Source organism: Zophobas morio, unplaced genomic scaffold, assembly GCF_036711695.1.
Source record: "Zophobas morio isolate AGI-343-1 ecotype UQ-CSIRO unplaced genomic scaffold, CSIRO_AGI_Zmor_V1 ptg000031l, whole genome shotgun sequence".
NCBI lineage: Eukaryota > Metazoa > Arthropoda > Insecta > Coleoptera > Tenebrionidae > Zophobas > Zophobas morio.
In genome coordinates, this window is record NW_026972136.1 from 4554226 (window position 1) to 4569306 (window position 15081).

The 15081-nt window shown below is 33.3% G+C and overlaps 2 protein-coding genes and 1 long non-coding RNA gene across 4 annotated transcripts in view; 2 read left to right on the forward strand and 1 right to left on the reverse strand.

Annotated features, from left to right (window-relative positions):
- The first annotated feature begins 19 nt into the window (after positions 1-19).
- On the forward strand, positions 20-1526 carry LOC135139530 (uncharacterized). The gene is made up of 4 exons (XM_064069805.1): positions 20-184; positions 234-281; positions 335-633; positions 684-1526. Exons 1-4 carry the CDS (start codon positions 151-153, stop codon positions 1467-1469), a joined length of 1167 nt encoding a protein of 388 aa, XP_063925875.1. The 5' UTR covers positions 20-150; the 3' UTR covers positions 1470-1526.
- On the reverse strand, positions 1466-1994 carry LOC135139531 (uncharacterized). The gene is made up of 2 exons (XR_010282167.1): positions 1756-1994; positions 1466-1704 (listed from the first exon to the last, which is right to left on the reverse strand). It is a non-coding gene; the product is annotated as an uncharacterized LOC135139531 (long non-coding RNA).
- Positions 1756-15081, forward strand: part of LOC135139529 (structural maintenance of chromosomes protein 1A) — a 26954-nt gene continuing 13628 nt past the window's right edge. The window contains exons 1-9 of one of the 2 annotated variants that reach the window (XM_064069804.1): positions 1756-1968; positions 2023-2143; positions 2199-2304; positions 11129-11277; positions 11328-11496; positions 11545-11757; positions 11806-12057; positions 12105-12319; positions 12372-12585. In XM_064069804.1, the coding sequence (XP_063925874.1) occupies positions 1857-1968; positions 2023-2143; positions 2199-2304; positions 11129-11277; positions 11328-11496; positions 11545-11757; positions 11806-12057; positions 12105-12319; positions 12372-12585 (1551 nt within the window). In that variant the 5' untranslated portion in view covers positions 1756-1856. The remainder of the gene's footprint in view (positions 1969-2022; positions 2144-2198; positions 2305-11128; positions 11278-11327; positions 11497-11544; positions 11758-11805; positions 12058-12104; positions 12320-12371; positions 12586-15081) is intronic. The other variant, XM_064069803.1, reaches the window with a different exon arrangement.

Below are 15081 nucleotides of genomic sequence, written 5' to 3' on the forward strand. Positions count from 1 at the left end.
TAAATTCATATTTAAAAAAATATGTAAGTTCTATCACCGACTTGTGTTGGTAATACTGGAAAAAAAATTCTATCCGATTCCTGATTGGTGTTATTCAAACCACTGCAAACCGACGTTTTTCTGATCATTTTTCAATCAGTTTCAGACAAAATGAGTCGTTTTACGGAAATCATGGACGGTTTTGGTAATTATGAGACAACAAACCTTCCACTAGTAACAGTTTTTGTTTTCAGTGAAAGACGAAAACGGCAAATTTCACATCAGACCCATGAAACTACCCGGTGAGTAGCAAGACCCGTGTGTAAATATGAACCCACTAGGTCAGTTTTATTAGATGATATGGTGGCAAAATTATCAGCGCAGAAAAGCGAAACGAAACGAGAATTTGTTAGACGTAAATACATCCACATTGAACCGCTAGGCCCACTGGAAGATTTTTTGAAAAGCGACACCAAAGACACAGAATCTCCACAGACGAAAAAACGAAAAGTTGAGGAAAGACACATTCGCAAAGAACTTTTCAAACCTCCAGAAAAGAAACCCCTTAAGAGATTGTCTTATTATAGAACTAGACAGTCGCTGGTTTCAAAAAATCTCAGTGCCAATAAGACACAGCCAAATAGTGTCACAAAGGTAATGCTGAACTGTGTGTGATTTATGATTTATGTATTTTTTTTTTGTAGAAGAAAACAAAAACGCAGACTTTATTTGATGGCTCACCCCTGCTTGATGTCGATGAAGCTGAGAAATTATTGTCACAGAATAGATTGCTGAAGCCACCACTAAAGACTGTCTTGTTTCCAATACGGGAGACAGAAGTTATTGGCAAAAATAAAACACCTGTGAAGTTGCCCCAAAAAAACGACAGTACACCAACTAGTACTGAATCCATTAGAGCTGAATTAGAATTTTTGGAGTTAGAACAAGCACTTGCCTCATGTAAAAAAAACAAGAAACCTGGCCCTTCACCTTTAAATTCGATTTGTACCTTATTGGAAAATACGACACTTAGAGCTTCTGCGAGTGAAAATGTGGAGAAAATAAATGTGATTAAAGACGTGTTATCTATAGTACAAGAGGACCAGAGACAGTGGAGTGCGTTCAAACAAACATTTGTGGTGTATCAAGAAGAGCATGACCGGAACATGGAAAAAATTAGTCAATTGTTAGAACAACTCACAGAGAATAAGGAAAATGTGAACCGGAAATCACTTAGCCAAACTGTCAAAACGAAATTTATTGTCTCGCCAGCTGTTCAAAAAGTAGATTTAAGGAAATCCACGTTGAACAAAAATTTATCAAAAAATTTCGGGAATGATAGTCCGAAAAGTGATTGCACCGGTTTATGCACTCCTAAACATGGTAGACCAAACTTGAGCGTTACCCAACATAGCGTGACAAGAAGTTTAACAAGACGAATACACAAACAATGGTTGTCGTTGCAAGATACTCCTAAACCCAATGCTTAGTGTTAAATCGACTTTTTTCCTCTAATTTAATATATATTCTACATTTTTACAAGTTTATATTGTTTTTTTCCGTCTGTATTTAAGAATAGTCAAGCCGAATTTGAATTTCGCGCCACTCAAACGTCACTTTTTGTGTGGATTCATGAAGCTTATGTGGATCATTGTAGCGCCAAAACATCCTTTTTAATAAGTTAAAGCCACACTAAACGACTAAACACTCCGAAATTCCACATTACTACAAAAAAATTTGATAAAACTAACGCACCCCCTGAAAACAAAAACTCACCATGTGGTGGCACCCCTGCGGCTGCCATGTTGTTTGCACAGAAATGAGCGGTGTTTTCGTGAAAATGCTAAACAATGAAAAGTAAACATTAATTAAAGAAAATGCCTGCCAGACTAAAGCATATTGAAGTTGAAAACTTCAAGTCCTACCGAGGGCATCGCGTTATCGGCCCTTTGAAGCCCTTCAACGCAGTCATCGGCCCCAATGGCTCAGGTAACTCGATTCGTGATGCTCTATAAAACCCCACGATTCTTCTTGATTTTGAAGGCAAATCCAATTTCATGGACGCTATCAGTTTTGTTATGGGTGAGAAAACGCAGAGTTTGCGAGTCAAGAGGCTGAGTGACTTGATTCACGGAGCTGCAATCAGCAAACCGATATCGAGGAGGTATTTGAGATGGAGTGTCTTTGTGGCGATTTTTGTGTTAATGGGGCTGTTGTAGCGCGTCTGTGACTGCCGTTTTTATATTGGAGGAGGAGAGTGGGAAGGAAGTTAGTTTTCAGAGGTCTGTTCAAGGGTCTTCGTCAGAGTATAGAATAAATGGGAGTGTGAGTAGTTTTTCTTTTGGTTGGAATTGTGCTTCACAGAACAGCGTTGCTGGAGGTTTTGTAATGCTGTTTAAGCAAGCACTGAGATAATTTTTCTACCTGATAATTGATACTACTTGTAGATACAATTTTTAACAAGATTAAACTAAGTCAGTTGGTTGTTCAATGAAAGTTCTAGTGTGACGTGATTTCAACTATGAACGACAACAATTGATTTCCTTATTTTTCGCTTGATGTTTCTTGAATTCGCTAAATACGTATTTGACATTGTGCTTGGAAGCATAGTGCGCATGCGCTCTAACCCGTCATCTGTATGACACTAACTGCCCATTCACAATGGACATAAGGCATAACAAGTACATAAAACTTACATAAATACATAAAGTTGAAACGATGGAAAACGTGTACCCCTGTTCACAGTGGACGAACGTAATTCTTATGCTTATGAACGTTTTATGTAATCCTTGTGTGCGTACACAAAGTTGAAACAAGTTCAACTTTGTGCACGAATTATGTCAAAATTATGTTAAAATCTAGGGACTTTTGAATGCTGCTATTGAATTCCCTTTGACAGTTGGCACTTGGCACTTCACACCTTTGATTATATTATATAAATTATAATCAAAGCTTCACACTGCGAGTCTGTTCTGTACTGCGAGTTGTCAAGTTCGAATATCGTATGAAATTGTAGGTTAGATATTTTGATTGACTCAGTTTGAGGTTAGCCGTTTCTAGTTTCTATGTTTAGCCAGGAGTTATTCCGTTCTGCGTTTGCGCAGTTTAACAATTCTTACAGAGTTCACTCTGTCCACTGTGAACGTAGATAAGCATAAGCCAGACACAGACCAAAAACGTAAATTATGTTATGCGCTCGTTCTTATGTCTTATGTCCATTGTGAATGGGCAGTAAAAAAAAAATCCAATCAGGCAGAAATCATACTTGCCAAGATAAGACTGATTTTGAATCAGCACGTCGAGATCTATATTTCTGAATTTTTTCAGAACTTTTAGTTACTTCTGGCCTTATTTCTTCCATAAGGTCAATCGTTGTTCTAGAATCGCGTATTGGACTATCGCAATTTTGAAAAATTTCAAAAAATTCGAATTTCACACCGAATTTTTGAAAATATTGCTCCATCACCCTAAACACGTTACATTTTTTGATAATCAGCACGTCTTGATCTATAACCCTGAATTTTTTGAGATTTTTAGACGACTTTTTCAAAAATAAAATTTTCCACAAAATATCTTTTGGCTTTCTTTTTTACTCAATACATATAGTTTGCTTTGAACAACACGTTACTCAGAGATTTTGTAATTAAGCCCCGCCCCACGACTTACGACGGGTAAAAAAATTATCACGATTGGGAAAAGGCGGGTGGGCGGGGCTTATATTATGCCTCTCTTTCTTAATATACGTAGTCATCTGTTTTAAATTTTTGTTGTGAAAAGATGACTACGTATATTAAGTAAAAAACGGCAAAATATAAGTACCGCCCGCCCGCCCTGTCTCGATTGTGATGATCTTTTTTATTCGTCGTGAGCCAAGAAGGTGGAGCTTAATTGGAAAACCCTTATTTCTCTGCAAGAAATTACCATGTAAGACACGTTTTCGAGCATTGTGTTGTTGAAAAAATACCATGTATATTAAAAATTAAATCCAGATTGAGATCGAGGCGGATGGGTAGGGTTTATCTTTTGGCTTTCTTTTTTACTTAAAACATACTCAAAAACATGATTCACATAGCAATTCCTAGTAGGAAAACAAGGATTTTGCAATGAAGCTCCGCCCCACGATTTACGACGGGTAAAAAAAATCGTCACGATTTAGATAGGGCGGGTGGGCGGGGCTTATATTATGCCTTTCTTTCTTAATATACGTAGTCATCTGTTTTAAATTTTTGTTGTGAAAAGATGATTATGTATATTAAGAAAGTAAAGGCAAAATATAAGCCCCACCCGCCCACCCTGTCTCAATTGTGATGATATTTTTTATTCGCCGTGAGCAAAGAGGGCGGAGCTTAATTGCAAAACCCTTATTTCTGTACAAGAAATTACCATGTAATACACGTTTTCGAGCATTGTGTTTTTGAAAAAATACTACGCATATTAAAAATTAAATCCAGATTGAGATCGAGGCGGATGGTTAGGGTTTATGTTTTGGCTTTTTTTTTTTTTTACTTAAAAACATGCTCAAAAACATTATTCACATAGCAATTCCTAGTAGGAAAACAAGGATTTTGCAATGAAGCTCCGCCCCAAGACTTAGACGGGTAAAAAAAATCGTCACGATTTAGATAGGGCGGGTGGGCGGGGCTTATATTATGCCGCTCTTTCTTAATATACGGAGTCATCAGTTTTAATTTTTGTTGTGACAAGATGACAACGTATATTAAGAAAGTAAAGGCAAAATATAAGCCCCACCCGCCCGCCCTGTCTCGATTGTGATGATTTTTTTTATTCGTCGTGAACCAAGAGGGCGGAGCTTAATTGCAAAACCCTTCTTTCTCTACAAGAAATTACCATGTAAGACGTTTTTGAGCATCGTGTTGTTAAAAAAATACTACGTATATTAAAAATTAAATCCAGATTGAGATCGAAGCGGATGGGTAGGGTTTATATTTTGGCTTTCGTTTTTACTTAAAACATACTCAAAAACATGATTCACTTAGCAATTCCTAGTGGGGAAACAAGGATTTTGCAATTAAGCTCCGCCCCACGACTTACGATGGGTAAAAAAAATCGTCACGATTTAGATAGGGTGGGTGGGCAGGGCTTATATTATGCCTCTCTTTCTTAATATACGTAGTCATCTGTTTTAATTTTTTGTTGTGACAAGATGACTACGTATGTTAAGAAAGTAAAGGCAAAATATAAGCCCCACCCGCCCACCCTCTCTCATTTGTGATGATTTTTTTTATTCGGCGTTAGCCAAGAGGGCGGAGCTTAATTGCAAAACCCTTATTTCTCTACAAGAAATTACCATGTAAGACACCTTTTTGGACCATTGTATTGTTGAAAAAATACTATGTACATTAAAAATTAAAGCCAGATTGAGATCGAGGCGGATGGGTAGGGTTTATCTTTTGGCTTTCTTTTTTACTTAAAACATACTCAAAAACATGATTCACATAGCAATTCCTAGTAAGAAAACAAGGATTTTGCAATGAAGCTCCGCCCCACGACTTACGAGGGGTAAAAAAAATCGTCACGATTTAGATAGGGCGGGTGAACGGGGCTTATATTATGCCGTTCTTTCTTAATATACGTACTCATCTGTCTTAAATTTTGGTTGTGACAAGATGACTACGTATATTAAGAAAAAAACGGCAAAATATAAGCCCCAAAATTGGAAAACCCAAAAATTGAAAAATTAAGTATCGAGAAATTCAAAAATTAAAAATCGAATAAATGAAATTCTAAAATCCAATCATTGAAAAATGGAAAAATTCTGAAATCGCAAAATTGAGAAAGTGATAAATTGTAGATAGTATAATAGGAGTAATTATTACATATTTAAAATACAAATCAAAAATTGAAGAAACGAAAAAATTAAAGAGAAACTGAAAAATTTTAAATTGATAAAACGAAATATTAAGAAATCTATAAAAGTTCAAAAACGGGTAAATTGCAGATCTAAAAACTGAAGAATTTCACACTTCAAAAAAAATATATATAAAATCAGAACATTGAAAAACCGAAAAATTAAAAAATAAAGAATGTAAAAACCGTAACGAAAAATTGAAGAAATGAAAAATTGAGAAATTAAACGTTGAAATTGTAAATCCAAAAATTTCAAAATTTAAAAACTGAAACATCCAAAAATTGAAAAATTATTATTATTATTATTATCATATAAGCTCCACAGGTCGCAACCCAATTACGAAGCTTAAACCATGAAATACCAAAAAAAAAAAACATAAATAAATTATTCATTTAAACAGAGAGTAAAAAAAAAAAAAAATATGTAGTAAACTGCTGAAAAATTTAATGTTTTAACCAGTAGAAAACCAATCTCAATCTCAAGAAGATGATCAGACACCACTACCAATATCAATGCCGTTTCTGTTTAAAAAATAATTTGTTAGATGCTTTCTAAGTACTTGGCCACTGACCACGTGAATATCAATATTTACATCGGCATTGAACTTATCAAAATACATTTGCATCATATATATAGGCGAGAACTTCAAAATATTCGTCCTTGATTTTTTTATATAAAAGATGCTTTTGTCTCGCAAACTACGTGGTCGAGCCCAATAACACACTTGTTCAAGTAAACTTGGAGCATCCAATCTGTTGTTTACTAGGGAATGTAAAAACATTACTAAGTTTATAATTCTTCGGCACTCTAAACTTAATATGGAAAATCTACTCAACAATAATTTTTGAGGAATGTTTCTTATGGGATATATGCCATCAATCCGAAACACCAGATATTTCAAGAACCGTCTCTGAACTTTTTCGATAGATTCAGTTAAATACTTAAATGATGGATTCCACACAACACTAGCATATTCAAGCTTCGATCTTACAAATGCATAATATAAATTAATGAATGTACTTGAGTTACGAAAACACTTAGTATTACGGACCACAAACCCCAAACTTTTGTAAGCCGCTGATACCACCAATTCAACATGTTTGACAAAATTTAGCTGGCTGTCCAAAGTGACTCCTAAATCTTTAATGTATTCAGGTCGATTTATTACATGACCGCAAATAGTGTAACAATGAATCATTGCATTTTTAATTTTTGTGAAAGACATCACTTTGGATTTAGCAGGATTTAAAAATAATCGATTATTTATACACCATAGTACAATTCTATCCAAAACTTCCTGTAATTTGATAGAATCGGCAATATTTCCGATTTTTGAAAAAACCTTTACGTCATCAGCATATACTAAGCAGTTGTCTCCGATAATTTTAGTGATATCATCGACGAACAATGCAAAAAGCAGCGGCCCCAAAACCGAGCCTTGAGGAACACCAGAGCTCTGCCAAACATTGGTCGATCTGTATCCAAAATAGTCAACAAACTGATATCTGTCTTGTAAATAGGAGGTAAACATTTTTATCAATTTTGGAGAAAACCCATATAATTTCTCCAACTTCAAGATTAGCAAGTCATGATCCAGCTTGTCGAACGCTTTATTGAAATCTAAGAAAATCACATCCATTTGTCCCCTGCCATCCAACACACCTCGTATATTTTGCGTTAACGTGACCAAATTAGTGACAAAATGGAAAAATTGGAAAATTTGCATTATTTCGTTTTTTCGATTTCGCATATCTTTTGATTTATCAATTTTTCATGTTTTTGATTTACAATTTTTAGATTTTAAGTTTTCAATTCTTCCATTTTTAATTCGAAAAGTTGAAAAATTGGAAAAAATTGAAAAAACGAGAAATTATAAAATCGAAAAATTTAAATTGGACGAACTGAAGAAACGAAAAATTGAAAGATTGAAAAACTCAAAATCAAGAAACTTGAAATTAAAAAAAAATGAATCCAAAAATTGGAAAAAAGACAAAACGAATCGCATAGAAAAATTGGAAAAACCAAAAATTGTAAAATCGAAAAATTATAGAATTTCAAAGTTGTAAAGTCGAAAAACTGTAACATTGAAAAATTAAGTATCGAGAAATTCAAAAATTAAAAATCGAAAAACTGAAAAATCAAATAGGTGACAAGATGACTACGTATATTAAGAAAAAACGGCAAAATATAAGCCCCACCCGCCCACCCTGTCTCAACTGTGATGATTTTTTTTATTCGTCGTGAATCAAGAAGGTGGAGCTTAATTGCAAAATCCTTCTTTCTCTACAAGAAATTACCATGCCAGATTGAGATCGAGGCGGATGAGTGGGGTTATTCAAAAAATATTATGTATGTCTATTAAGAAAAAATTAAGGCCAAAGTTTTCATTCGTTGGCGGAGCCTAATTGCGAAATCGATAATTCCTTACAAAAATTTATCATTTTAAACGTGTTTGAGTTTTTAAGAATAAAAAAAACATCACAACTGGAATGGAGTGGGTGGGCGGGGTTAATATTTTCTTTTCTTTTATTAGTATTCTTTGAACAACACGATAATCAAAAACATTTTTTAGTTACTTGTAAAGAAACAAGTATTTTGCAGTTAAGCTCCGCCCCCTTGGTCCTCGGCGAATAAAAAAAATCATCACAATTGAGATAGGGCGGGTGGGCGGGCTTACATTTTGTCTTTTTGTTATAATATGTGTAGACTTCTTTTCACACCAAGAAACTTAAAACATATTTAGAATGGAAAATTTGTATAAGGAAATATCGATTTTTCAATATGGCTCCACAAGAAGTCCATATTTTCTTGCAAAAATGTACCATTTTGACCAAGTTTCAAGTTTCTTGTTGTGAAAAGATGGCTATATATATTAAAAAAAAACAAGGCAAAATATAAGCCCCGCCCACCCGCCCTATCTCAATTCTGATAATTTTTTTATTCGTCGTGAGCCGAGGGGCGAAGCTTAAATATAAAATCCTTATTTTTCTACGAGAAATTACCATGCGAAATATGTTAGTAGTCGTGTTAGACAAATAAAACTAAATGTATTACCATGGCCCCACCCATCCGTCATGATCTCTCTCAATCGTGATGAATTTTTCATTTGTTGTTAGACTGAGGGGCGGAGCCTAATCGCGAAATCCATATATCCTTACAAAAATGTACCATTTTAAACGTGTTTAAGTTTCTAAGAAAAAAAATTCATCACAATTGAGATGGGGTGGATGGGCGGGGTTTATATTTTGTTTCTTTTATAGTGTTCTTTGAACAACACGATACTCAAAAACATGATTTTAATTCCTTGTAAAGAAATAAGGATTTTATTACATTTTGTCTTTTTGTTTTAATATGTGTAGACTTCTTTTCACACCAAGAAACTTACAACATGTTTAAAATGGGAAATTTGTATAAGGAAATATCGAGTTTCTTGTTGTGAAAAAATAGCCATGTATGTTAAGAAAAACAAGGCAAAATATAAGCCCCGCCCACCCGCCCTATCTCAATTCGGATGATTTTTTTATTCGTCGTGAGCCGAGGGGCGAAGCTTAAATATAAAATCCTTATTTTTCTACAAGAAATTAGCACGTGAAATATGTTCTTAAGTAATAGTGTTATACAAATAAAACTAAATGTGTTAATTAAAAATGAAAACCAAAAGAATATGTGATTTCAACTATGAACGACAACAATTGATTTCCTTCTTTTTAGCCTGATGTTTCTTAAATTCGCTAAATACGTATTTGACATTGTGCTTCGAAGCATAGTGCGCATGCGCTCTAACCCGTCATCTGTATGACACTTATGCCCGTTTGCACCAACGTTTAAGTCAGATACTTAAAATTTAAGAATTTCTTAAAACCAACAATGTGTTGCACCAACGTTTAAGTCTTTCTTAAACGGTTCTATGAAATCTTTAATTTAAGCGCCCGTTTACCTGAGGCTTAAATTTGTAAGCAATGCTTAACGAGACATAACGATACAACGCATGTGCGGTACCCATGGTAACAGAACAACACTTTATTTCTATTGGATAATAATTTTGGTGATTACACGAAATCGAAAATTTCCAATTTTGCGACGATTCCATCATTTTTATCAGTGCTCAAAAGTGTCTCTGAAGTGTAAAATAAAGTCTTAACAATTTAAAAATGAATATAAAGGAGGTATGTACCACAGTTGCAATGTTTTATTGTAAAGAATAACATGTTTTTTTCGCGTTCGTAAAAAGTGTAACATTTTTTATTAATTTTTGTTTATAAAGGATACGTTTATTTCATGGCACTAGAAGCGTGTCATCGCGTTTCATTTTTTCCCGCATTTAAATGAAAAAGTGTCGTAGCGTATCATTTTTTAACGGAAGACATTCGTGCGGCAAATTTTCCATCTCGTGAAAAAAATATACACTTTACTCACTAGTTGCATAAATAACTATTTTTCATATGAACAATAAAAAGCGCCAGAGGGGAGCGAGAAACTACAGTTATTTGAGGCACAACTGAACAAGAATAGGAGGAGAGAAAAAATATGGAATTATAGGTGCGAAAGCGAATTTTAGAGTTAGACATCGAAATAAAAAAGAACCAGCAAAATAAATTTAAACGTAATAACATGGAAATGTAATAAAATATCAAATTAAAAAGTAATATAGCATAGATTTGTTAATATTATGAATTTCCAAAAAAAAAAGTTATAAAACTTCTTCTAAATTCATTTCCCGTCCCCTGGTTTTGAACAATATTGACCTGGTATTTGATTATCTTCTAAGCCCATTTTTTATTAAACACCTAACCAACGTTAGAGAAAATAAATATCAGCACTATTCGAACTACACACGTACAAACTAACCTAAAATATTTGATGTTTCTATACAAACAAGCGTCAGTGTTGCCAATAGAAATGAAACTTTTACAGAATTCCCCAACTAAGTATTACTTGGTTAAGTAGAGTCTAAGCAGTGACGGTGCAACAACTGTACAATTTAAGAAGTAGTTACTTTTAAGAATTACTTAGCTAAGCAATGCTTACCGCTAACGTTGGTGCAAATGGCCATCAGAGACTTTAATATTGTATTTAAAGTCTCTGATGACACTCCAAAAAAAAATTAAAATCTTGTAGATTTCCTTCAGTTTTATGAATCTTTTAGTAAACAAATTGCTGTGAGTACTATCACAATCTATTAGGCAAAGTTTATTTGATTTCACTGCTAAACTGACAATTTTGTAACAAAACTTTGTTAATAGTGTATTGTTGGTTGCATACACGGTATTATTTCTATAGGTTGTTTCAAACAACGAGTATCTAGCCGAATTAGAAAAATTGCGTATTAATGTCAAAGGAAAGAACTTCCTGGTATTCCAAGGCGCCGTAGAATCCGTAGCAATGAAAAACCCCAAGGAAATGACAACTTTATTTGAGGAAATCAGCGGGTATGTGTAACCACGAAATCGTCGTCCATCAACTCAATCAAAATTTCCAGCTCTGGGGCTTTAAAAGAAGAATACGACCGGCTTAAGCAACAAATGCAGAAAGCCCAAGAGGAAATTAACTTCGCCTACCAAAAGAAAAAAGGTATAAATGCGGAACGCAAAGAAGCCAGATTGGAAAAAGAAGAAGCCGACAAATACGCCAGACTCAAGGACGATTTGGTGCGTATTTAACTCATTTTCGTCCTATCTTAACTATAAAAATCGTAGAACGACAAACTAGTCGAACACCAACTTTTCCGCTTGTATCACAACGAACGCGAAATGAAAAACCTAGAAAACGACTTAAAACACAAACAGCGAGAAGTGGAAAAGATCGAAAAGAAGAAAGAAAGAGCCGAGGAACTCCTCAAGGAGAAGAAAAAGGAACAAGGGAAGTTTAACAGGGAGTTGGCGAAAATCGAGCAAGATATTCGGGAAGTGGTACGTAAAAATGGCGCAGTCGGAGGTGAGTTACAACGAGTGTTGTAGGAGGTCGAAATTTCGAAAAAGCGGCCACAGTTTATCAAAGCCAAGGAACGCGTTTCTCATATGCAGAAAAAGTTGGATGGGGCGATTAAGACGTTGGAACAGGCGAGAAAAGCGCACGAGGCGCACATGAACGATATTAAAAAATTAGAGGATGAGTTGGCTGAAGTGGAAAAGTCTAAAGAGGAGTATGAGAGTCAGATCGCTGGAGAGTCGCAGAGTCAAGGCAGAGATGTTCATTTAGAGGACGAACAAGTGAGTTCACACCGTTTCTGGTTTAATTAATCATGACTCTATTTAAGGTGAAAGAATACCACAGGTTGAAGGAAGAAGCAGCTAAAAGGTCTGCACGATACATGCAAGAACTGGACTCTGTCAACAGAGAGCAGAAGTCTGATCAAGACAGATTAGACAATGTGTCAAGAATGAGGACCGACGCAGAAAATAAACACAGGCAGAAGTGTCACGAGAAAGAAGAGATGGAAAAGAGGATTGAGAAACTAGCGGAACATATTCGGTTATTTTTTAAATTTTGACACCTTGTGGATTTTTTTCAATGTTGGTTATAGGTTAAGTGAGCAGGCTTTGCAAGACCAGAAACAGTTGAGGGCTGACTTGCAGTCGGACGTTGGGTCTTCTAAAGATCGCGTTCACGAAATTCAGAAGCAGCTCGACGATGTTCTGGAGCAGTTGGGGGACGCTAGGACTGATAAACATGAAGATGCTAGGAGAAAGAAGAAACAGGAGATTGTGGAACGGTTCAAAAGCAACTACCCGGGAGTGGTAGGTTTTTACTTAACGTGAGCTTAGAGTACAAAAAAATAGGTCGGTCGTTTTCGTCTGTCCGAATTTTGTTTAGACAGATATTTCCGAAACTTTCGTTTATTCCGTTCCAAAAAATTGACGACGACGTCTTGGATTTTTTCCGAATAATTAATCTCTAATTGAACAAGCAAAATATGACTATAATTGTGGTTTTATCGTAGATTTTAGAATTACTTATACAGGCTGGTCCTAAACGATTAATAAATGAGGCAATTTATTGGATAGGGTAAAATCAAGAACGGCTAACTCGATTTTCACGAATATTTTGGAATACAGTACTGTTATTAGTATGACACTGAATCTATCCAAATTGATATACGTGTCATTACAAAAATGTTGATGACGTCATCACACATTTTTTTTTCAATTTTTCCATTTTTCAATATTTTGGTTTAATAATTTTTCATTTTTTCAGCTTTAATTTTTACAATTTTTCAAACTATCGACTTCCAAAATTTTCAGTTTTCCGTTTCATCAATGTTTCGATATTACAATTTTACATTTTCTCGGTTCTCCAATTTTAGAATTTTTCAATTTTGTGATTTTTAGATTTGGCAATTATCCGATTTTCCGATTTCATTAATTTTCAATATTTCGATTTATCAATTTTTCGTTTTTTCAATTTTTCATGTTTTTGATTTCAATTTTTTAGATTTTTCAGTTTTTAGTAAAAATCGAGACACTTAAAAATAATAAAAAAATTAATCGAAAAATTGGAAAGAAGAAAAAACAAATCGCATCGAAAAATTGGAAAACAAAAAAATTGTAAAATCGAAAAATGATAACATTGCAAATTTGAAAAATTAAGTATAGAGAAATTCAAAAATTAAAAATCGAAAAATTGAAAAATCGAATAAAGCAAGAAGTTCTAAAATCGCAAAATTGAGAAAGTGATAAATTGTAGAAAGTATAATTGTTGTTACGTATTTAAAATGTAAATAAAAAACTCTAGAAACGAAAAATTGAAAGAGAAACTGAAAAATTTTAAATTGAAAAAACTAAAAATGAAAAAAATCTAAAAGTTCAAAAACGGGTAAATTGAAAACCGGAAAATTGCAAATCTAAAAACTGAAGAATTTCACACTTCAAAAAAAATATATATGTAAAATCAGAACATTGAAAACCCGAGAATTAAAAAATAAAGAATGTAAAAACCGCAACCAAAAATTGAATGAAAAATTGGGAAATTAAACGTTGAAAACTCGTGAAATTGCAAATCCAAAAATTTCAAAATATAAAAACTGAAACATCCAAAAGTTGAAAATTTGCAATATTTCGTTTTTTCGATTTCGCACATCTTTCGATTTATCAATTTTTCATATTTTTGATTTCCAATTTTTAGATTTTACAGTTTTCAATTCTTCCATTTTTAATTCGAAAAGTTGAAAAATTGGAAAAAATTGAAAAAAACGAGAAATTGTAAAATCGAAAAATTTCAATTGAACGAACTGAAGAAACGAAAAATTGAAAGATTGAAAAACTAAAAATCAAGAAACTTAAAAATAAAAAAAATGAATCCAAAAATTGGAAAGAAGAAAAAACGAATCGCATCGAAAAATTGGAAAACATACAAATTGTAAAATCAAAAAATTATAGAATTGTCAAAATTGTAAACTCGAAAAACTGTAATATTGAAAAATTGAAAAATCAAGTATTGAAAAATCTAAAAATTGAAAAATTTCACACTGCAAAAAAGAAATATTATAAAATCAGGACATTGAAAAACCGAAAAAATGAAAAAATAAAGAACGTAAAAAACCCTAACGAAAAATTGAAGAAATGAAAAATTGAAAATTTAAAAGTTGAAAACTCGTGAAATTGCAAATCCAAAAATTTCACAATCTAAAAACTGAAAGATCCAAAAGTTGGAAAATCGAAAAATTGAAAAATTTACAATATTTCGTTTTTTCTATTTCGCAAATCTTACGATTTATCAATTGTTTATTTTTCCAATTTTTCATGTTTTGATCAGATTCCCAATTTTTAAATTTTTATTTCGAAAAGTTGAAAAACCGAAAATGTAGAAAATCGAAAAGTTTCAAAGCGAAGAACTGAAGAAACGAAAAACTAAAACATTGAAAAACTAAAAATCGAGGAACTTAAAAATAAAAAAACAAATTAATCGAAAAATTGGAAAGAAGAAAAACTAATCGCTTCGAAAAATTGGAAAACCGAAAAATTGTACAATCGAAAAATTATAGAATTGTCAAAATCGGAAAGTCGAAAAACTGTAACATTGAAAAATGGAAAAATTCTAAAATCGCAAAATTGAGAAAGTGAAAAATTGTAAAAAGTATAATTGTTACGTATTTAAAATGCAAATAAAAAATTGTAGACACGAAAAATGGAAAAAGAAACGGAAAACTTTTAAATTGAAACAACGAAAAATTCAAAAATCCAAAAATTGAAAAATTTCACACTGCAAGAATGAAAAATTATAAAATAAGGACTTGA